Genomic DNA, 23,190 nt, shown 5'->3' with positions numbered 1-23,190 from the left:
CCCAACCTCAGTGCTTGCATCAACACCCTGAGCTTCCTCCCACAGTCTGAACCCCACAGCACCAGCCCGGAACCCCCTTTTGCATCCTGAACCCCTGCCTTGCTGGCCACACCCTGGAACTTGCACCCGAACCCCCTATACCAGCCCTGAGCCCCCTCCCATATGCTGAATGCCCCCACCCCAGCCAGAGCCCTGCCCTGCACCTCACACCCCCTCATCCGCAAGCTGATCTCTTCCCATACCCCACCCCTCTGCCCCAACTCTGAGCTCCATTCAACACTCCAAACCCCTCAGGCCCTGGAGCCCCAAACCCCTCATCCCCATTCCCACTGCAAGCCCATGCCCCCCAGCCCCCTCCCACACCCCAACCCCTTTCCCCAGCCCTGAACCCCCATCCTGCACCCCAATCCCTTTCCCCAGCCCCACCCCAGAGCCCTCACCCCAGCCAGAGCCCACCCCTCTGGGCTGTGGCCTCCTGCACATTGGCCAATCCATGTCCCTTGTTAAATTCGCACCCCCAGGTGCCTGTGGAAGCCTTAAACAAATATGAGGGCAAGCATGTAGCCCCCACAGGCCAGCGGTGAGCCCACAGTGGGCCCTGCCCTGAAAGCACTGGACAGGACCAGACTACACCTCCCCCCCTCCTCCCCACACCCCTCCATTGGCCTGGCTGGAGCCCTCCCTCCCCCCCAACAGAAGTCAAATTATGCCTATGCCATCTTTTAGAGCAGTGCTGGAGGGAGCATTGGCTGCCTGCTTATGGCAGCTAGAGTAGCCCTGTGCTCTAGTAAAGAGTTCTTTTGGAGAAAGAACACCCGTCAATGGTGCCATGCAACCAAACCACCATGTGTGATTGAAATAAGCCAACTCTCAGTTAACTGCAGACAAAACCTCTCTTCCCACAATGGGCATAGCTGGCATTTAAAAGTTTGTTGTGGGATTAAACTTTTGACGTGGGGGGGGTTGGCATGATCTTGTGGGTTGAGCCCAGGGCTAGCAGTTAGCAACTTGACTTGTAGGCCCAGTATGACAACAGACGGAGTCATTCAACCCCCGTGCCTCACTTTCTCCATTTGTAAAACATCTCACAGAGGTGTGTCATTAGATCTTGTTTGTGCTCTACTAGTGCAGTGTAAGTAGTATGTGCTTTGTCTTACACAATCATTTAACCTCTTTATTTAAAACATTCTCAATTAAGTTCCTATATACTACTGTGGCCACAGACCTTTATGGCTAGGCTGTGTCAACTGCATGCAGGGCTGATGCAAGGATGTTTCGTGCCCTAGGCAAAACTTCCACCTTGCACCCTCCCCTGTCCCCGAGAAGTGAAGCAGCCACGGTGTGTTTGGCGATGAGGCGGGGCAGGGGTGAGCTGGGGCAGGGAGTTCCCCTGCATGCCGCCCCTCCCCCCCTTGCAGGTGGCCCTCCCCACGCTCTCCTGCCCCAGCTCCCTCCGCCTAAATGCCGGTGGCAACCGGGGCAGCCGAAGATCCGGCCACCGAGGTCGCTGCCGAAGAAAATGACGCCACCCCCCAACTCCTAGTGCCCTAGGTGACCGCCTAGGTCACCTAAATGGTTGCACCAGCCCTGACTGCATGCAGCTCATTGTAAAGTGTTCTTTAACTCCACTGCAGCCAGTGGGAACACCCTGAAGCATCCAAAAAGTCTCCTGTAGCTCCTGAGTGTGCAATGGGAGTGCGTACACTGCTATACTCATTCTCAGAGTGTAGTATACAGCCTCCAGTCTGGCTGGCCATGGTACCGCCTCCTTCCCAACCCCACTGGGAACCAGGGTCCAGGCCCCAAAGGTAGGTGCCTAACTTCTATTGATTTCTGCTGCTGCAATCATATGATCCTCCATAGCCTCGTTCACATTCCTACCCTGCTATTTTTGAAACAAAACACTCTGCCACATGCTTTGCTAATAAAGAAGTGCACTAACTCTTGCTGCATGCATACATACATACCTACGTGAAATGAATGCCATCACTGTCCCTGAGGTTGCAGATTCATGAATAATCTTATGTTTGTAACAGACACACACATCATCAGTGAAAAGTGTCCTTGGAATAGGCAGAAAAGGTCAGAGAGTTAAAGCAGTAAAATTAGCTTTTCTTACCATGGAAATCAAGACTCTGACATTCAAAGGCTTCATGTGTATAGCACATTTCATGACTCTGAATATAAAACTAGTCATTCTAGCCCACAGGATATGCCTTTCATAAATGGAATGTGCCAACTAAGCAGCACAGCTTTCATTTTTAAAAATCAACATTTAATGTTTTGGGGTAACATGAATATTACATGACCATAAATGTACACAAAGCAGGGACATAAGAACAGGAGAGGTAGTTTGTTTTTATTTACCTTCCACTTTACATGCAAAACATGTACACAAGCAAATCCACAGCTTACAACAACGGCAAAAGGGCTGAATTCATGCTTTCTGTACTCCTGATTCTGCACCACTGGGAGTTTTGCCATTTACCTCTCTGGACACTAGTTCAGATTTTATGGTTGCAGTCTTAGCTGCTAAAGGCCACACACAGCGTGACAGGAGGGCAAGGGACACTTCTCTCCAGGCACAAACAGGCTATTTCTCTCATGCCCAGTAGATAGGTTCCACTGTGCCGAAAAGCAACAGCACCGTCTTCTAGATAAGTGGGGTCCAGTCACCAGTACATGCTAACCAAACTGCACACCCTCAGCACCAAATATGTGCATGCTATTTTACATTCCCCAGGTTCACGTGGATGAATACTGCACCTGCATTGCTGTAGGAGAGGATGCACTGCTCAGTGCAATCATCCGAGTCAGAGTTTAGCTTCTGTAGCTGATTGATAACTACAGAGGTAAGACAATTTGGCTGCATTGGGCATATACACAACCAATCAAATCGCTATAAATTTCTATTTGGAAAAATCTCTCTTAGCCATCATTCTCCAGAACATGCGCAAAACATTTGCTACTGTAGGAAACAGTTACGGAGTATTAGGCCAAAATCCAATGAGCTAATCAGCTCCAACACAACTTTTAATAATACATAAGCATACGACTAAAATGGCTTTCAGAAAAATAAAGCACAAAATGGCTCTCCCAAGTAAGCATTTGTATAAAGCCAGGTGTCTTGCTTTATAGTTATAATTGACTTTAACACCACTATGTAGCAAATGATATATATGAAAATGAATGTACAATTAAAACACAGTGCTATGGGTTTTAACAGAGCTGTACGAACAGACTGCCTGCACACTTTTTGAAGGAAAATGAAGGAAACATTGAGGAATCAGATAGCTACTAAAAGCTAGGTTTTGTGACATATCACAAGCTTATACAGTCATTTCAGACTATAATATGATGCCCTAACTCTGAGAAGTGGAGGGAGATGCCTGGAGTTAAGCACCTACCACCTACTGAAGAGAGGGGTTTAGGACACACCCCTCTCCTTGGCATTTCCTACTGGCTATCTTAGGCAGCTCCCAGCTCAATCTACTGCCTTTTGTGAATCCTTTCTTTAGGCAACTAATTCTCCCCTTGCATTGTATAGGGAGCCCAGGTGCCTAACTCAGGGCTGTGAATTCCACTTGGTTGCAAAGTGCCTAAAAGTTAGGCTTTGCAATGCTGAGCCTAGTCCCCCATGTGAATCTCTCAGTGCCCCAATTCCTAGCTGTAAAATGGGCGCAAAAACACTTCCTTTGGCTGTACAGACTGTAAGCTCTTCAGGACAGGGAGAGTCTTCTACTAAGTATGTGCAAAGCAACCTCTGCAATGGGGGTCTGATCTCTGGATGTTAGGCAGTATTGTAATACTACTGCTGCTAAGGAGGGGCATGTGTCCATCTCTTCTCCTATAACTGTGTCGACTCTTTAGAGCTAACTGGAATAAAAAGTACTAACAAAACTTACTCCTGGGTGTGAAATTAAGCAGGAGTGGCTCTGAACATACACAAAGAGCAGATCTGTTGAGTAAGAAGATGCTATTTTTGAACAGTTACTTTCCAGAGTAGAATTGCTTGTTAACATCACTGCAGATTCTAAAGCTTTTATTGGGTTTTCTGGGGGTGGGGTAAAGAAAATGAGTCATTATATATAAAATGGTTTTCTCTCTCTGAAAATAGATATAAAATTCACAGAAAGCTGCTGTCTGTTACAAACCCTTAATGGGTGACACGTGAAAGGCTTTTCTTAATGCCTCACCCAGAGAGACTGATTTCTGAGAAGGGAAGGCTTATTTGTGGTGTATTGGTATCTAACCAGTTTCAGACTAGTACAGCCGGTTGTAATACCACTTATAATGACAGCAGAATAAAGACATACTGTGAGATATATTGTTTTCAACAAAGCATACCTTTGAAAAATATATTCAGTCTTTCAAAGGTTACATTAGCAAAGGTTTAGAATGTACGCTTGGTGTTGGAAATCCAATACATTTGTATTTTTTAAAACAAAGATGAACCGTCCAAGGCGTTGCTAATTATTAAACCATAAGAAAGTTTAAATGCCATTCTGGACAATCTTCTTCAGGAGTCGGAGTCTTGACATTACCACATCCCAGTCTGAATAAGCACCTTCGAGGTGACGGGATATTTCTGTTCCTGACTGGTAGCTCCGGCGACCATGCAGCAAACGCCAGTTGTCAAATGTTACTATGTCTCCTATGAAGAGATTAAACAACGTACTTCACAACTTTGTCATGTTTTCCTTTATTTCAAATATATAACACACTGAAGTGATTTAAATGCATTTGTCTGAGTGTCTCTTAAAACCCACAGCCCCAAAACACCTGTTCCCCACAACTGAGAAATGTAAACATTCCTAGAAAGCACAACATTCCATCACTTACATCTGTCTGTGCCTGGGGTAACTGACCACCTTATAATCATTAATATACTGATGCTCACAACATCCCAGTGGCATTGAGCAGTGCTATTATCACCATGTTACGGATGGGAACTGAGACACAGAGGGACTAAGTGACGTGCCCACAGTCACCCAGGAAGTCTATGGCTGGGAAGTGAATTCAGGTATCTCAAGTCTCAGGCTAGAGCCCTAGCCACTGTATCTCCTGCGAACCGCAACTCCCCCCAACATCGCTAGGGTTATAGAGGCTGCAGAAGTACCACAACCCTATGGCTGGAATAACCACTTTGCATGGATCCAACCAGCACAGAGAAAGGAGTCTGACATGAAATAAAATGACCTCACCAATGGTGGCAATGCAGCACAGCCTCTACTCCCCCACCTCTACGCTGCCTGAATGGGGAGGAATGTACAGGGTATCCAATTCATCATTGTAGAGGAAAATCACAGTGCAGAATGGAGTTAGGAGGCTCTCACTCCTCAGTCAGGGACCCCTCACATTTGGCCAGGTTCTCAGCCTTTGAAAAACTGAAGTTTGCACCTCAGATGCCAACTTTCACGCAGTAAATAAGCACCCCGACTTTCACAATAAGCCAAAAATCAAGCTACTCCCATAACAAAACAAGGCCAAAACAAGCTAATACCTAAAACCTCAACACTGTATGTGACTAGATCCCCCCCGATGTGCAGTCTGGAACTGTAGTGGGCCCACTGTGCACTCCGACTGTCTCCATCTCTGGCCCCTGCTTGCCAGGAGCCGATCAAACAAAAAAAAAAGCAGCAACACGCTGCAATATGCATGAGAGATTGTGCAGAGGAGGAGGAACTGTGAAGGACTGCATGGACGATGAGAAAGAGGGACCATGAGGGATCATGCAGAGGAAATGGAAGGGCCAGGAGAGATCTGCAGAAAAAGAAGAAGAACGAGGTATCACGTGCAGGGGGAGGAGGATTTGGGACCGTGTGGATCATGCAGAGCAGGAAGAGGGACCACATGGGATCATGTCGAGGAGGAGGGGGAGGAAGGAAGGACAACAAGGGATTGTGCAGAGAAAGGACCACAAAAGATCATGAGGATGATGCCCAGGGGCCAACAAGGTATCACTGGAGGAAGAGGGACCTCAAAGGTTTGCTCAGAGAAGCAGCAGGAGGAAGCAGCATGAAGGATCATGCAAGAATGAAGAACTGTTGGTAAGAGAACAAATGCAGATTGGTGATGAGTAAAGAACAACTAGGTTGAGGAAAGAGATAGCTGCACAGATGAGAGTCGCCCCCAGCAACCTCCCAGGAGATGTGTGAATTTTATTCCCTCAGGTGCAGTGGGCTAGGGCAGAACCTTATTCCCTGCTACAGCTGGCACAGGGGACGGACTAATAAACTTCCCATGTGTCCGAGGCTGTCTCCACCCTTGGGGGCTACCTTGGGAAAGTGGCTGAAATAGCACTCATGGCTCCCCCCTCAGTCATGGCTCCACATACGATGATCTTGACAAAAAGTTTTAGTGGGTGAACTCACTTCATATACACAAAACCAGAGGCTCTGTGCAGGTGATGAGCATGGAGGCTAGCAAGTAAAATCTACCCACAACCTAGAGGCAAGGTGCGGGTCTGCAGTGCACCCCCCCCCCCCCAGCAGCTATTACTATAGCCTATGGGCTGGAAGTGTACAGTAAATGGCTGCACACTGTACAGCTACTCAATGATTTGTGTTATCCTCATTATTCTGCCTGGGCCCCATGAATTATTTACTCCACCCTGCTTGCGTGGGCCAACAGTGCCACTGGAGACATGTAATAATGGATCCCCTGGCCCACAGGACAGCAGATGCCTTCATGTGTAGCCCTGCTGCACAAACTTATTGTGACATATTAGTATGGCACGTCTTTGCACAGGCACCGTGCACCATGGTAATTTTCAGCCAACATGCTCAAAATAACCCATATTTCGTGAGTGTAATATACCTAACTACATTAAAAGAACATTAAGGTTACAAAATCAAGCGTTTAAAAGTTAAGAAATGCCAGAATGTAGCTAACTCTTGCAGCCTTAATTCAGTCCTCTTGTGTGTATGGATTATGATACAGGTTATGTCTATACTTAGAACTAGGGGTGTGATTCTCAGCTCACGTAGCCATACTCACACTAGCTCTCACTGCATTAGCGTGCTAAAAATAGTAGAGTAATCATGGTAGCAAAGATGAAGCAAGCGGCAGGAACAGATTAGTCACCTTGAGTACAAACCTGACTGGAACCCCCTGGGTACGTGCTTAGGGTGGCTAGTGTGTGCCAATGCTTGCTGCTGCCCATTCTACTGAACCTACACTACTATTTTTAGTGTGCTGGCTGGGTGAGAGCTAGTGCAAGTAAGTGTATGGGAACTGGGATACACACTCTCAGCTCCAAGTGTAGACACAGCCACAGTCCTTAATTAAGTGATCACATACTCCTTTTTTCCACAAGACCCCTGTCTCATACAGTAAACGGAAGGAACGTGCTCACTGAATGGGCAGCTATTCAATTATTTGTGTTATCCTCATTATTCCGCCTGGGCCCCATGAATTATTTACTGCACAATATTTAAAGCCGGCTCCAAATACAGAGTAATTTATTTCCTCCTGTGGTTTCTATGATGCTCTCACCATAGTATCTGAATGCTTCATACCTAGTAGTGAATGTGTCTTTACAACACCCCTGTAAGGTAGTGCAGTGCTATTATCTCCATTCTACAAATAGGGAACTGAGGCACAGAGAAATTAAAGGTAAAACTGTCTAAAGTGTCCACTGATTTTGGATGTCCAACTTGATACACCTCAGACCTAATTTTCCAGAAAACTTAGCATTTGTATAGCGCTTTACATGTTCAAAACACAGCTCCAATTGATTTCAGCTGCAGTCGTGAGTGCTCTGGACTTCTCAAAATCTGGCCCCAAGTGTTTCATGTTGGGCACTCAGAGAGGACTGAGATTCCCTTTTTGTATCGGAATTGTACTAACATGTTCAAATGTTTAGGATTTTGTTCGTAGGCAAAAGCATGAAAAAAATCTTCCAATTACTATAAGCAGAAGCAACTTAATCACTGACCTGGTTTCATCTTGTAGGTAAACTTATGTTCCGGGCTGTTCAATAGATCAACAAACTCCTTCAGAGCTGCATAAAATGGCTGCACTTTTTCAGCAGATATGTCAAAAATTGTGTCTCTTGTTGCATTATTATAATTGATACGAACCACCTGGCCTCTGTAATCTACACTGAGAGAAAGAGAGAGAAAGAAAAATGTATTATCATGCCACTCAACTTTTTAGCATATTTTTGTTTTGGTAAGGATGGGTTTACTTTCCCCTTTCAGTTGCTGGCTATTACAGCACAGTTCAACAATGAAGTGCTGTGCTATGACAAAGTGTGGTACATTATTGCATCTCAGACTCCTGCTTTCAAGTTCATCAGTGGGTCAGGGTTTAGAAAGATTAATAATCAAAGGGACTTGAGCTCCTAAATATTTTGGCATTTTTTAAAATCTCACCCTTATTCTGTCTATATAAAAAATCAACACACTATATATATAATATAATATATAATATAAATGTGTGTGTTTTGATGAATATATTTTTACAGCAGAAGGGACCATTATGACATCTAACCTGACCTCCTTGTCATGTAACAAGATTAAAAGAAGATGATACTACAGCAAGATAGAAAAGAACTCCTATGTTACATAGAGGCTATCTAGGAGCTTCAAAACATGGCAGCATCCCAGCATTGGTGCACATTTCATATAGCATTTAGATAGAAGACCAACTGAAGGATATCAAGAGAAGGTTAGTATGGTTGCTTTGAGTCCCTAGAGGGTGGAAAGAATGAGTAAGGAAAGTTGAGACAATGATAAATTCAATAATAAAAATAATAAAGAATAACTGACACATTATAGTACAACATAATTCAGTTGATAAGATATAATAATTAAAGACAAAATTGAAACACTGTTTTCCCACAAGGTGGCAGGCATAGACCCTCTAACATCTTTCTGCAAGAGAAACAATGAAAGATGCAAATAGAACTTTTTCATTCAAGCAAACTGTTGCTGTGCAACGGGTACTTAATTTGTAATGAAAGAGTTGCTGGGGCTCAAACAATTTTTTTTACATTCATAACTAATTCAGCAAGCCCAAAGGTGCCAGGGCTATGAACTACCAAGCCTAGAGGTACTGGGTCTCAGTCCTGGCAAGCCTAGGGACAAATTAAGCACTCGGTGCAACCCTGTAATTCCTGGTGAACCAGCAATATGGTATGAGTTATTACTGGGATTCTGTTAGATATAATCACACCCTTGACTATTACTCACTCTATAATCCTCTGTTTAGACTGCATAGCAAAATCACAGTAGTCAATCCCAACATCCGTGAAGTCTACAAGGGTGGAGGAGAGGATCTGAAAGGCTTGAGGATTTTGCTCCTTCAGCTTGTTGGAAACATGAAATCCATCTACAACTTCACTTTCACCTCCAGTAGCTGCTTGTTTTATACAATGAAGAAACTGAATCTGTAACAAATAATACCTCATTACAGGAAGAAACAGCCTGGATATTTAATAATTCATTATCAGTTCACTCATCTGCCCTGTCATTTAAAAAATATCCTGAAAGACTAAAGGACCTCTATTCCCATTGTACTACCAGTTTCACACCAGTCTGAGTCTACTGTCACAATGGGGTAAAACTTAAGTAACAAGGTGGTGATTTAGGCCTCAATCACAAAGCTCTGGTTCCGTAATTTTCTTCTGGCCTGAGTCAGGTTGGTACAACTGGTGATTATTGCCAGATAATTTTAAAACACATTGTGGTCATTACAGCCTCTCTAAATATAGGGAATTATTTTCCACTTGCAGAAATGACATAATTAGGTGTGAAAAATGTGCTCACCAAGGATGTCAGTATGTGTCACTGACTCATTGAGGACTTCAGGTCTAAGATATCTACAGCAATAATGGACCTTCAGGAAACATATGCTTCTGTTTTTGTTGTGCTCAGAGTTCTCAAAAAACTGGACAAGATGGAGTTGAAGGGCCAAATTCTGCTCACAGCTGCAAGAATGTAAATCTGGGATAACTCTAGTGGGCCCACTATTGCTCCTACTGATGTTAATGTCAAACTTCCAGTGACATCAAGGAGAGCAGCATCAGGTCCATTTACTGCAGTTTACATCAGTGTAACTAAACACAGAATTGGACCAGCATTTAAATGAACGCAACTTTCACTGAAGTCATTGTGGACTGCACCCATGTAACAGAACTGAGTTAGAACTGAAGAAAATGGGAAGTAAGACAGAGAAGCAAGGGGAAGGAATGGATTCAGGTATTGTTAGCTGCCCCTGTAGTATAGGGTGATGTAATATGGCAGTGATTATAGGGAGAAACAGGGGTAACTGTTGAGGCAGAAGAAGAATCAATCAACATAACCACAAATGAAATGAAGTTTAGATTCTAAATACAACCTGCCCTAGATAAGGGATGGTGTATGGCTGCACTAGCCCAGGCACAAATGTGGTTCAGGGACTCATAATTCGTTCCTTGTTCCTTCCGTGCACTGGAGAGGGAGTATATTACTTAATCCTTTTCACAGACGAGCTTGCTCCCACTCCATATCCCAAACCAGCTATTCTGGACAGAAAGGTCCAGAATAGCTGGTAGAGAGGTCCAGAATTGCTGGTAGAGGTGCGCAGGAGACAGGACACCCATTTGCTTATAGCGGGGAGTACGAGGAAACCAGCTTCTTCTGTCACCATCATGGCGAGAATTGCAATCTGTGCATGAGCAAACAGGGGCATATATGGCCAGGGAGGAACTGTGGCAGTTTAGCCCATAGTGATAATAGCCCTATGACAAAACTCCAAGAGATGCAAAATGAGACATTCGCTTTCCAGTCTAGAGTGATGGGAACTCCAACCAAAAGTAGTACTCATCTTTTACAGGATATCATGTGTATGAGATCAAAACTTTGGAAAAATCCTCAGATAATTTTTATAGGTGCCTTCTAAAAATTAATCATCACCCATTTAGGGTCACACTTTCTGTTTTAGATACATCTTGTTAAAGTACTCAGATACGGTATAATAATTAGGAAATTAGCACAATCATGCATTGTGAACCTAGATGGCAAATTTGTTTCCAATGTGCTTAAAAACAATTTTTATTTTAAACTAGGGTTTTAGAATTGAACAGATTGTGTTTTTTTGTTTTTTAATGTTTTATGGCAATACGTGATTTTGTGGTTTGGCACAGATAAGATAGTGAGCCAAGGCACATCTGTTTCCTATTAATGAACTATCAATCTATTCCTATTCCACATTAGCCAACGGAATCTAAATGAATTTTCAACACGTAGCACGTTAATGTGAAAGGTCTGGCACCTCTTCAGAAATAGATCATGCTGGCCTGTTCATTTCATCACAAAATGATTACTTCAAGTGGGAGGGCAGGGGTGGAGAGGATGGCAAATATGAAATTTGAAGGTACAAATGTTTGCTGTAGTATCTTTGTTAATTATACATTCTTTGTGGTACTCTCTTTCAGGTCTGTTGTGAATTATGTGAATCATGTTATGCTGTCATGGTGACTCAGAGTTCCACAGGTTAACTGGGTAAAAATGTTTTTCCTGTTATTAGTTTAAAGTTGTTGCCATCCAGTTTCACAGGATGTCCCCTTGTTCTTGTATTATGCTTAAGTAAACAGAAGTGTCGATTTACCTTCGCTCACTCATAAGTTTTATATCTTGATCATTTCTCCTGTTTGTCTCCTCTCTGAATTAAACACACCTAGAATAATATTTTCAAAGCTGCCTAAGCTATGCCCAGTTCCCATTAGTTTTAATCTTTTCAATCTCTCCTCATGTGGAAGTATCCTCAGGCCTGTAACGGTTTTCTTTCCCAATCTGTGAACTTCTGTTTTTGTTATATTATTTTTCAGATAAGGTGGTTGGAAATGGACACAGCATTCGAAGTGAGGAACCCTACTGAACTGGATAATGGCACTGTAATATATTCAATATCATTTCTGCGCAACATACTGCATCCTAATATCCTTGCTCTTTCTGACTTGCATATTACACAGAGGTTTTCCCTTAGCTGTCTACGGTGGTTCCCTGATCTTTTTACTAGGTAATTATAGTTAATTCAGTCCCCAGTAGTATGAGTATTTCAAATGTTTCCTTCCAATGTGTGCAACCTTCCATTTGTCAAAAGTGAATTTCATTTGCCATCCCTGCTGTCCAGTCAGCTGGTTTTGTTAGGCCATTCTGGAGTACCTCACATTCTTTCCTAATCTTGATTTACTTAAATCATGTTGTCTCTTTTTACTGTTCACTGTCTTTTCTAGATCATTAATGAAGATTTTACACAACATTAGCACTATTCTAGCTCGATGGCTCACCTTTTGCCACAAGGAAAACTGACTATTTATCCCTGCTCTTTTCTGTCTCAGCCAACTTCTAATCCATGACACAGAACTTTACCTTCACCCCATGACTAGTTAATTTCCTTAATAGCTTCTTGTAAGGGACTCTGTCAAAGTTTTATTAAAGTCCAAATACATTATATCCACCAGTTCTCCTTCATCTACTAGTTTGTTGACTCAAAGAATTCCAGCAGATTGGAGCACAATTTTTCCCATTATAAATATTTGATGCTGAAAGAAAATTAATGACAATGCACGGAAGTAAACATCACTGCTATTGATTTTACTTGATCCTCCCTGTGCCATCTCATTCAGTACAATTTAGGAACAAGTTTTCCTTAAATATTATTTTAAATTGTTTTCAACTTCTAGAGAAAGTGATGAGGTGACTTGATCCCAGTCCATAAATACCACAGAGAATGTATCTGGTATGAGAGAACCTTTTCATTTAGCAGACAACTGCATAAATAAAGCCAATGGCTGGAAGCTGCAATTAAATTCAAATTGGATATAAGATGCAATTTTTAATTTCAGTGAGGGTGATTAAGCATTAGAGCAGCTTACTAAAGGAAGTGGTGAATTCCCCATCATTTGGAGTATTTAAATCAAGACCAGATGTCTTTCTAAAAAGATATCCTCTAGTTCAGCCACAAGTTATTGTTATTTGATAGTGGTCACTCATATAGCAGGAAAGAATAATTCGCTCCATTTAGGAATTACTGGTGTAATTCTATGGCCTGTTATATGAGAATTCAGACTAGATAATCATAATTCATCCTATGAATTGATGAACTTAAAAAAAAGGGAAATACCTCAGCTTTACATATATCTAAGTTTTGCTCAGCAGACACATTACCTGTTGCTTTTTCAGACTATAGGAACAATGAGATTTTCCCCCTTGCTTTGTGGAAAAGTCAGTAGGTTCCCCTTACCCCAGGTGGATGCTGCAGAACAGGGTAATCAGTGTGAAAACTTAGCTTCCCAGATGTGTAAGCCACATTATTAGCATCCATTTTGTCTTCCACTTGCCAAGTAGGGCTTTACAATGAAAGAAAAAAAAAAAGAGGACACATATTAAAGCCATCTGCCATTTAAGCCAGAAAAGTACAATGAAACTATGAAATCTCAATACAAAAGAGCTATTAAAAATTGCTGGTTATAGAATTATTGTTATAATGAGAAGGGAACAATGAGTCACCAGTGCCCCTCACAGCACTGAACTGGCCATTTCAGCAACTGTACAACAGAAGCAATCACTTCAAAAATGATGCTAGTGTATGTGGAATAGGCCAGATAAGTTGCCCCCTGTGCTATACCTCTGAGGGTATTGCCTTTGCTTTTCTGGTAAAAGCTCTGAGGACTGTATTGTGCCAGCATTCAGCGGAAGGACAGGACCTCAGCTGGTGTAAATCAGCGTAGCACCTATTAGGGTTGTAAAGGTGTACTGGAGGATAGCATTTTTGGCACGTTTTGTTCAATTTTGTCATTTCCATTTCCCCAAAAGAAAAAGTAGAAGCACTGTAAGTTGCATTTCTTTTTCAATGAATTTTAAGCCTTTAAATGACAGGGGAAATGTCAGTTACAGAGTACCCTTTACAACATGGCCTTTCTCATATTCCCTTAAAAGAAAAATCTCTGGATGAAAGAAGTCAAGCTATAATTTCCTGCTGTTTCCTTCGTACTTTCTGAGAGCTAGTCCCATTATTTTTCCTCTACGTTTTTATTAAATTTCAAGATGGATGAACTAAAATCAGCATGAGACTTGCTGACAACTGCGACAAATTATATATTGTAAGGTGGTTGAGTACAAAGACATACAGACATCATATTGCAATGCAGTCAAAATATGTTTCAAATGACACATCATGCAGCAAAGTCTAAGGCCAAAAACCACATGTTCTGGTTTGCACAAAAGTTATACAGTTGAATACAGTTCGTGGCAAACGTGTAATATAGATCCAGACATTTGTCTGGGAAGTGTAAGTCAACATATGCAGTCCATGTAATCACTGAAGAAGACATGATTTAAAAAGAAAAATATTAAAACTCATTTCCCCTTGTGAATTAGTGCAGACTAAATATACAAAACACAAGCCATTTGAAATATAGAGATAATGCTTATTTTTTATAAAATGCCCAGGTTAAACTTCAAAAGACAGTTCAAAATGATAGATATATTGTATACAAAAACTTTTGCTTTGGGACAAGGATTTTTAAGTATAGGTATGCCAAAAAATGCTAAAGGCAGATTTATAAAATTGCTGGGAAAAAAACCCAGAATAATATTAACAAATGTGTTCAACTCTCATGGGGAAATTCATTTAATTATATGGTATAGTAAGTATTCATCACATGTGACTTCAGTTCCTAAAATATGAAGACCTCAACCACATTTGCACACTTACTAATTTTAAGGCCAAAAAAAAAGTGTTATGTCATCCTTGTCATTAGTGTTGAGTGTAGCTTTGTCATGGTAGGCTCCAAAGAAATTTCATGGCTCCAAAGCACTTTAATCTACTGTAATGCTCTTGCTTCTCAGAAAATACATACCTCTGGTGAAATAAAAATACATTATATAATTACTGTGACATTTTACAAAAAGGCACATTCATTCTGTTAAACAAGGTAGTGCTATGGGAGTTAATCCACTGGAACATTCCTTCCATGTAAGGAGATTCTATCAAAGATCAAGTTACTAACTTACAGCCAAATATTGATTAAATGCAAAAAGCTACATTAATGCACTGTCCAGCTTGAAAATGTAATGCACAGAAGTTAGGATATTAGACCTTAACATTGCTTAAGAGGTAGAACTCAGTCACAGGGAGAGTTGTTGTCTGATGCAAGTGCTGGTGCAAGAGGTAAAGGAAGAAAATGTGGACTCTGATTCCTCGACAGAGAACAAAATGGGCTGGGAATGTTTTATGGATCAGTAACAAAGGTAACAAAGGTCAGATTCCAACTTCAGTTGCACAGCCTGCATGGCAGAAAATCAAGCACTGTGTGGGTACAACAATCGTGTGTGTTACACAGCAATACATACAGTGCACCAGAGATGAGAAGCTAGCCCAGGGGTCCCCAACACGGTGCCTGTGGGCGCCATGGCACCCACGGGGGCATCTAAATGCGCCCGCGTCCTGGCTGGCGGTGGAGCATCCACCAAAATGCAGCGGCGGCATTTCGGCAGCAACACCTCTCAATGACGCCGCTTGTCGGTGGAAAACAGTGTCATTGAGAGGCGTCGCCACCGAATTTCGGCGGCATTTCAGCAGCGATGCCTCTCGATGACACCGCTTGCTTCCGACAAGCGACATCGAGAGGTGTCGCCGCCGAAATTTGACGGCATTTCGGCAGATGCTCCACTGCCGCCATGGGGACCACTGAGCTAGCCTGTTAGCTGTGACTGGGAATCATTGGCACTTAAATCTGCAACCATACTGAAACTCAGGCCACAATAATTAAAAGGTCCTGGAACTCAAGCCCAGTTTAGTGAAAATATACCACGTTTTTGTATCTGAAATGGGAAAACTCAGCATGAGGCAGGGGTTCTCTAGCCCCTGAAAGCATAATAAAATATATGTTTGAAAATATTTGACATAGAGGAAAATAAAGTTTCAGGCTTTATAAGAGGTACTAGAGAGATTACGGGCTTGTCTAAATGGTGGCAAACCACACAGGGATGCATAATTTGTGAAGTGCTCTAACATGTTGCGCTGTAATTCCCTATGTTGGCCTACTCTGAAAAGAACCTACTGTATATATTTGTTCATAAGCTGAATATTTTTGGTAAAAAAGTGAAGCATCAAAGAGCAGGGGTCAGCTCATAAACGGGTCTACATCAAATTTTGATTTTAAATTCTCTGGAAACATTGAATTGAATATCTAATACATTGTCATTTTGTTTACCTGGAGCTCCCTGTAGCTGTGGTTCGCCGTTCCCAGCCAATGGGAGCTGCAGGAAGTGGCACTCCACTTCCCGCAGCTCTCATTGACTGGGAACAGCAAACTGCGGACACTGGGAGCTTAGGGGCTCGGTGCCTGCAGATGCTCTAAGTAAACAAAACATCTTGACCTGCCAGCAGCTTACCCTGATGGGCTGGGAGCCAAAGTTTTCCAACCCCTGAAATATAGGGTTGGCTTATGAAAGGGGCATACAGTTTTTGCTATTTTTACCTAACCATCTCGGAGGGGTCGGCTTATAAACGAATGGGCTAATGAACGAGTATATACGGTACTTCGCATTGGTGTAGTTCCATTTCAGCTACACCAGGAATCTCTTATGTATCTATTTGTCCAAGCTTTCTCAACTGACTGAAGCAGGAAACTCCAATTCTTAGCCAATCATCTTCTGCCTTATAGCTGCAGTATCTGGAGAGTGCAATTTGTCTGATCCACTCATCCAGAATATCAGTGATTGAATGGAACCCTGTATAGTATAGCAACATATATAGAACTTGGAGGGAGCACCATGAGTTGAAGAAAAAAGAACAGTTTGGAAGATGCACCAGGAAGCCAGTCTATGCGTCCGTGGCTGGCATGCAGACCGCAGCATCTCTGTAAATAGTTATCCTAATAGTCAGTTTAGTTTTAGAAACAGGGAGTCCTCTCAAGTTATTACCCAGCATGCAGTACATAAAACATACATTAACCCTAAATATATTCTTAAGGACTCCTTTAAAAATGAGTGATGATAAATAAAAACAAATGTACATGGTTTCTGTGCTCCAAAAGGACATCTGTGCAAGATTAAAGACTTGTGCGACTTTCTTCATTTGTGGGAGCTGCATTTACTGTTGTTCTCTTATTGGGAGAACCTGTAAACTGGTTGGGATATTTATTTAGCAAGGTTGCCAATCTGAAATGTATAGTTTGTTTCTAGTGTTTGTTAGACCTTTGGATTTGTGTGCCATTAAAATAACAAGGAATTATTAGGAATTATTATTTTATTATAGTTTTTAAAAAAAACCCCAACATTGCACATAAGCATTAATTGAACTTATTTGTTAGGGTCTAAGAAATTGATTGTAAAGTCTTTCGCGAAGTCTTTTGCTAAGAACTGCATGTTCAATAGTTTCTTACTAAAAAATGTGCAGTTGGGCTGCATATGGAAATGCCAACACCAGATGCTGAAATTTCCTAATAATTCATGTCTCAAAGTGAAACGCATTAAAACTGGGGGGAAAGATGCTAAATGTAGCCAGAAAAATTGTCAGGAGATAAATGAGTAAGTGTAACTGAATATTAAGTCCCCCTCTATTCTATGACCTTTTAAATGAATTTCAACTACAATTAACGTATAAAAATCTGAAAACAGGCTAAAATTGTTATAAAAATATTGAAAAAGACTTTAATGTGCTACATTATATAGCCTAACAAACATAATAGCTACATAAAACACAGTTACCTTTTCCATAACTGGTGTTCTTCGAGATGTGTTGCTCGTGTCTATTCCACAATAGGTGTGCATGCTCGCCACGTGCACCAGTGCCGGAATTTTTTCTCCTAGCAGTACCCATAGGGGAGAGCCCCAGTGACCCCTGGAGTGGCGCCTCCATAGCATGGTATAAGACGCACTGTGCGCTCCCCCCACCCTCAATTCCTTCTTACCAGACAACTCTGACAGAGGGGAAGGAGGGCGGGATGTGGAATAGACGTGAACAACACATCTTGAAGAATACCAATTATGGAAAAGATAACTCTTTTTTTTTTCCTTCTTCTTCAAGTGATTGCCCATGTGTATTCCACAATAGGTGATTCCAAGCTACGTCCATTGGAGGTGGGTAGGAGTTCACAAATTCTCAGGACAGAGCACAGCCCTGCCAAACCCGGCCTCCTCTCTCATTTGGGACACGATCACATAGTGCGAGGTGCACGTGTGAACTGAAGACCACATGGCAGCCCTACAAATGTCCTGGATGAAGACGTGGGCCAAAAAGGCAGCTGACAAGGCTTGTGCCCAAGTTGAGTGCACCTTCACAATTGGTGGCAGAGCAATTCCTGCCACGTCATAACAGGTACAGATGGACAAAGTGAGCCAGTTGGAGAGCCACTGAGTGAAGATCGGCCAACCTTTCATGCGCTTGGCCAGGTGATGAATAGTTGTGAGGACTTTCTGAATGGCTTAGTCCGCTCCAAGTAGAAAGCCAGAGCTCGTCTCACATCCAGCGTGTGGAGATGGCGCTCCTCACTGGACTCATGGGGCTTGGGGCAGAGGACCAGTAGAAAAATGTCCTGACCTATGCAATAGGCGAGAGGAACGAAGGGTGTGGGCGGAGCTGGACCATATCCTTATGAAACACTGTGTATGGGGCCTCGGAGGTCAGAGCCCTGAGCCCCGAGACTCACCTGGTAGATGTGATTGCAACCAGGAAGGCCACCTTCCACGAGAGGTGTGACCAGAAGCATGTGGCTAGCGGCTCAAACGGGGGCCCCATGAGATGGGCCAACACCAGGTTTAGGTCCCACTGAGCGACTGGGGGCCTAACATACGGGAAGAGATGATCCAACCCCTTAAGAAATCGGCCAGTCCTAGCATGGGAGAATACCGTGTGGCCCTGCACTGGCGGATGGAAGGCCAATATGGCTGCCAGGTGCACCTTGACTGACGAGGGTGCCAGGCCCTGGGCTTTAAGGTGAAGGAGGTAGTCCAGAATAAGCTGGATCGGGGTGGTGACCGGGGAAACTCCCCACTCGTCACCCCATCTGGAAAACCGAGACCACTTTGCCAAATAGGCTTGGTGTGTGGAAGGTTGCCTGCCTTCTAGGAGGAGGACACATTGAACCCCTTCTGAGCACATCCTTTCCTCCCTACCTAACCACTGAGCAATCGCGCCATGAGGTGGGGTGCCGCTAGGTTGGGGTGGAGGCGGCGGCTCTGGTACTGGGAGAGCAGGTCTGGGCAGGACCACAATGGCCATGGCGGGGCAACTGCCAGGCCAGTCAGGGTCCTGTACCAATGCTGCCTGGGCCATGCTGGGGTAATCAGAAGGACCCAGGCCTTGTCCATCTTTATCTTTTCCAGGACCTTGCTGATCAGTGGGAATGGGGGAAAGGCATAGAGAAACTGGCCTGACCAGGACAGGAGGAAGGCATCGGAGATAGCACCCCATCCCCCCGGAGCAGAACTGGGGATAGTGACAGTTCTGCTGAGTTGTGAACAGGTCCACCTGGGGAGTTACCCACACTTGGAAAAGTCTGTGCATCACCTCTGGGTGGATGGACCACTTGTGCTGAGAGAAGAAGTCCCTGCTCAAGTCATCCCCCCGAGCATTCCAGGCGCATGGCAGATGGAAGGCCTGTAGGTAGATGTCGTGGGCTATACAAAAACCCCACAGCCTGAGGGTTTCACAGCAGAGGGCAGAGGATCGGGCCCTGCCTTGCCTGTTGAGGTAAAACATCAAGGTCTTGTTGTCCGTGAGGACCTTGACCACCCGGACCTCCAGGTGTGCACCCCAGCCGTACCACCCTGAGCTCCTTGACGTTTATGTGGAGGGTCAGATCCCGAGCCAACCACAGACCGTGGGTCTGAATGTTCCCCACATGGGCCCCCCATCCCAGGTCCGATGCATTGGACACCAATTCCAGCGACGGGGCCCTGCCACTGAACAGGACCCCTTGGAGCATGTTTCTCGGGGAGGACCACCACTGAAGAGAGGCGATCACTGTTTTGGGTACCGTCAAGACTTTGTCCATCCTGTCCCTGGCCTTAGAGAACTCTGAGGCTAACCAGAGCTGGAGGGGCCACATCCTGAGTCTGGTGTGATGGACCACATACGTGCACACCGACATAGAACCCAAAAGCTGGAGGCACGCTCTGGCTGTTGTCATCGGAAACCTTGTGACTGGGTCGATGAGCCTCTGGGTCGATGAGCCCCTTCAAGGAGGGAGGCTCTGGCCGACGAGGCGTCCAGGACCGCCCCGATAAACTCTATGCCAGGACTAATGTCGACTTGGTGTTGTTTACCAACAGGCCCAAAGCGGTGCACGTGGACAGATAGAGCACCACGTGATCCCGCACCTGCGACCGGGAGGGACGGGGGTGGGGGGTGGTTGGGCTGGGTGAAAGTAAACTGGAGGGTATAGCCCCAGGAGGTGGTGTTGAGGACGCATCGGTCCGAGGTCACCCGCGACCACTCCGGGAGGAAAGCACACAACTGATTGGAGAAAGGAAGTTTTATTGAGGGTGGATCCCTGACGAGAACTGGCAGTGCACCCCCCGGTGTCCCATCAAAACTGCAATTTCCCTGCCTGCTTGCCCTTGGAGGACCCAGGTTGTGGGGCAGGCCGAGACTGCCTCTGTGGGCGCCTCTTATTGTCCCACAACTTCTTATAAGCAGCCTCATATTTTGGGTGGGTGGCCTGAGCGGGAGTCTGCTGTGGCTTGAACTTAGGTTTAGCTGGAGCCAGAATATAGAGACCAAGAGTCTGGAGAGTCGTGTGGGAGTTTTTCAGGCCATGCAGCTTTGTATCTGTTTGTTCCACAAACACAGCTTTGCTGTCAAACGGGAGGTCCTGCAGCGAGGTCTGAGCCTCGGTGGACAGCCCAGAGAGCAGGAGCCACGATGCTGTTCTGATGGACGCTGCGGAGGTCATAGGCTGCACGGCCGTGTCCGCTGCATCCAAAACTGCTTGGAGGGTTGCCCTGGCAGCCGCTGTACACTCCTCCACAAGCACTTTGAACTCCTTTGTGTCATGCTCCTGGAGGGAGTCCTCGAACTTGGGCAGGGAGCCCCACAGATTTAAATCATACAGGCCCCGAAGAGCCTGGTGGTTCGCCACCCATAAATGGAAGCTTGAGGATGAATACATTTTCCTTCCAAAAGAGTTCAGCCTCTGTGAATCTTTATTTTTCAGGGCAGGGGTTAGCTGGCCCTGCCACTCCCTGTGGTTGACCGACTTGACCACTAGGGAGTTAGGAGCAGGGTGGGTGTATAAGTAATCATGTCCCTTGGTGGGTACAAAATACTTGCGTTCCACTCGCTTAGAGATGGGGGCCCAATGATGACAGTGTTTGCCACAGGGCATTTGAAATTTTTGCCACGCCTTCATGGAGAGGCAAGGCCACTCTGCCTGGTGCCGAGGAGGACAGCACATTAAATAGTGAGACCGAGGGCTCCGCCATCTCCTTTTCTTGGAGGTGGAGGCTTGATGCCACCCTTTTAAAGAGTTTTTGTTGGGCCCTAAAGTCCTCTGGTGGAACGGAGGGAGGCAGGGCCGTAATTGCCTCATCCAGGGAGGGTGAGGAGGCCGGTGCGGTACTCTGAGTGTCCACGAGCACCAGAAGGTCCACCACCTGGTCAGTCTCTGGGCACAGTGCCAAGGACGTACGTCCCACCGACTCCTTCCTCGGAGGTCTGGAGAGGGAGAATGATGGTCCTTCTGAGGCTCTGGCCACCAAGCGAACCCCTATTGGGGGCTGTGTCAGGTGCCATGGTGCCCACTGGTACCACCGGGCTGGCCACTGCACCTGCTGTGGCACCAGCGGAACTGGTTGTTCGGCCTGACTGGCCTGGCACATTGATGGACTACTACGAAGGGAGGCTGGGCTGACATATGACCTGCTGCTGTCCGGACTGGGAGGAGCGGTGGTGCTGGGAGTGATGCCAATTACTGGACAGCGATCCCGATATGGAGAACCAGTATTGTCGGTAACAGCTGCTCCGTGATTGGCTCTGAGGGGCAGACCTGTGATGGTGAGACGCCAGCGACCGACACCTAGGGCTGCAGAGGTGGTGCAGTGGCGGGCCCTGGAGCGGGACGCCGAACAGGTATGACGTCGACGTCTGTGCCGTGACCAGGTGTGATAACCCCTCTGAGACGACGACCTTTGGCGACATCTGCCTTGGTCCTGTTGGTGTTCGCTCCTCGAGGCTGAGTGGTGCCGAGCGTCTCAGTCTGGTGGGTGTCGAGGGCCATCCATGTGGACTTTGCCCTGAACGGTTGCTGGGTGGCGAATGGTGTTAGGAATGTTCCCTCGACCAAGACTGGTATCAAGCCATGGGCGACTGAAGAAATCCCAGTGGCAGTTTGCATCTGGAGCATGGGGCCGACATTGGCGGTGCTCCTGGTACCGGCCTGGACATAACATCCCAGGCCGCCTGCAGGGCCTCTGGCGCGCAGGGCATCCAGACATCTGGGGAGGCCTGCTCAGAATTGGCTGCGCTACTCCACTCGACTTGAGTTGGCGGCATAGAGGCCGGTGGGGATCAAGGACTGCCCAACATGGGTCTAGCCTCTGTCCCGGGTTAACTCCAGTGCCGCGACGAAGAAGGCCTCTTTTTAGCCTTCTTGGCTTGCCCCATCAACGGGGAATGGTGCCAACTAGCTGATGGCGCCGAAGGGTCGCCGCGCACCGACACCCCGATGCCGACTCAGAGTGGCGCGCCGGAGCCGGGGTCAGCGCTGGCTCCATCAGAATAGCCTGGAGCCTAATGTCCTTTTCTCTTTTGGTCCGAGGCTTAAATGACTTGCAAATCTTGCAGTGGTTGCTGAGATGGATTTCCCCCAAACAGTGCAGACAGTCCACGAGTGGATCAGTTAATGGCACAGATCACCTACAAGTGTCACAGAACTTAAACCCCGGGGTGTGGGTCATGCCTTGGCCTGGGCGCTCTAACTAAACTAAACTAACTACAGGTAACATACCCTGAACAAACAAGCACATTTGGGGATGAGTTACAGCAAAGCTGGAGCACAGCAATCCCAAAGCACCTTCACTGGTGGCAAGAAGGAACTGAGGGTGGGGGAAGCACACAGCGCCCCTTATACTGCACCATGGAGGCGCCACTCCAGGAGTTGCTGGGGTGCTCCCCTACAGGTACTGCTGGGGAAAAATTTCCAGCACCGGTGGCACGCACACCTATTGTGGAATACACATGAGCAATCATTCA

General features: G+C 45.4%; 1 protein-coding gene across 5 annotated transcripts in view; it reads right to left on the bottom strand.

Moving 5' to 3' along the window:
* Positions 1–2,345: 2,345 nt before the first annotated feature.
* BBOX1 (gamma-butyrobetaine hydroxylase 1) overlaps positions 2,346–23,190 on the bottom strand; it is an 88,814-nt gene continuing 67,969 nt past the window's right edge. For all 5 annotated transcript variants that reach the window (XM_030560196.1, XM_030560198.1, XM_030560195.1 and 2 more), the window contains 4 exons: positions 13,234–13,339; positions 9,198–9,394; positions 7,940–8,106; positions 2,346–4,654 (listed from right to left, as the gene is read on the bottom strand). In XM_030560196.1, coding sequence (XP_030416056.1) covers positions 4,494–4,654; positions 7,940–8,106; positions 9,198–9,394; positions 13,234–13,339 — 631 coding nt within the window. In that variant the 3' untranslated portion in view covers positions 2,346–4,493. The remainder of the gene's footprint in view (positions 4,655–7,939; positions 8,107–9,197; positions 9,395–13,233; positions 13,340–23,190) is intronic.

This window comes from Gopherus evgoodei, chromosome 4, assembly GCF_007399415.2.
Source record: "Gopherus evgoodei ecotype Sinaloan lineage chromosome 4, rGopEvg1_v1.p, whole genome shotgun sequence".
NCBI classification, from domain to species: Eukaryota; Metazoa; Chordata; order Testudines; family Testudinidae; genus Gopherus; species Gopherus evgoodei.
This window is presented reverse-complemented; position numbering and strand designations above follow the sequence as displayed.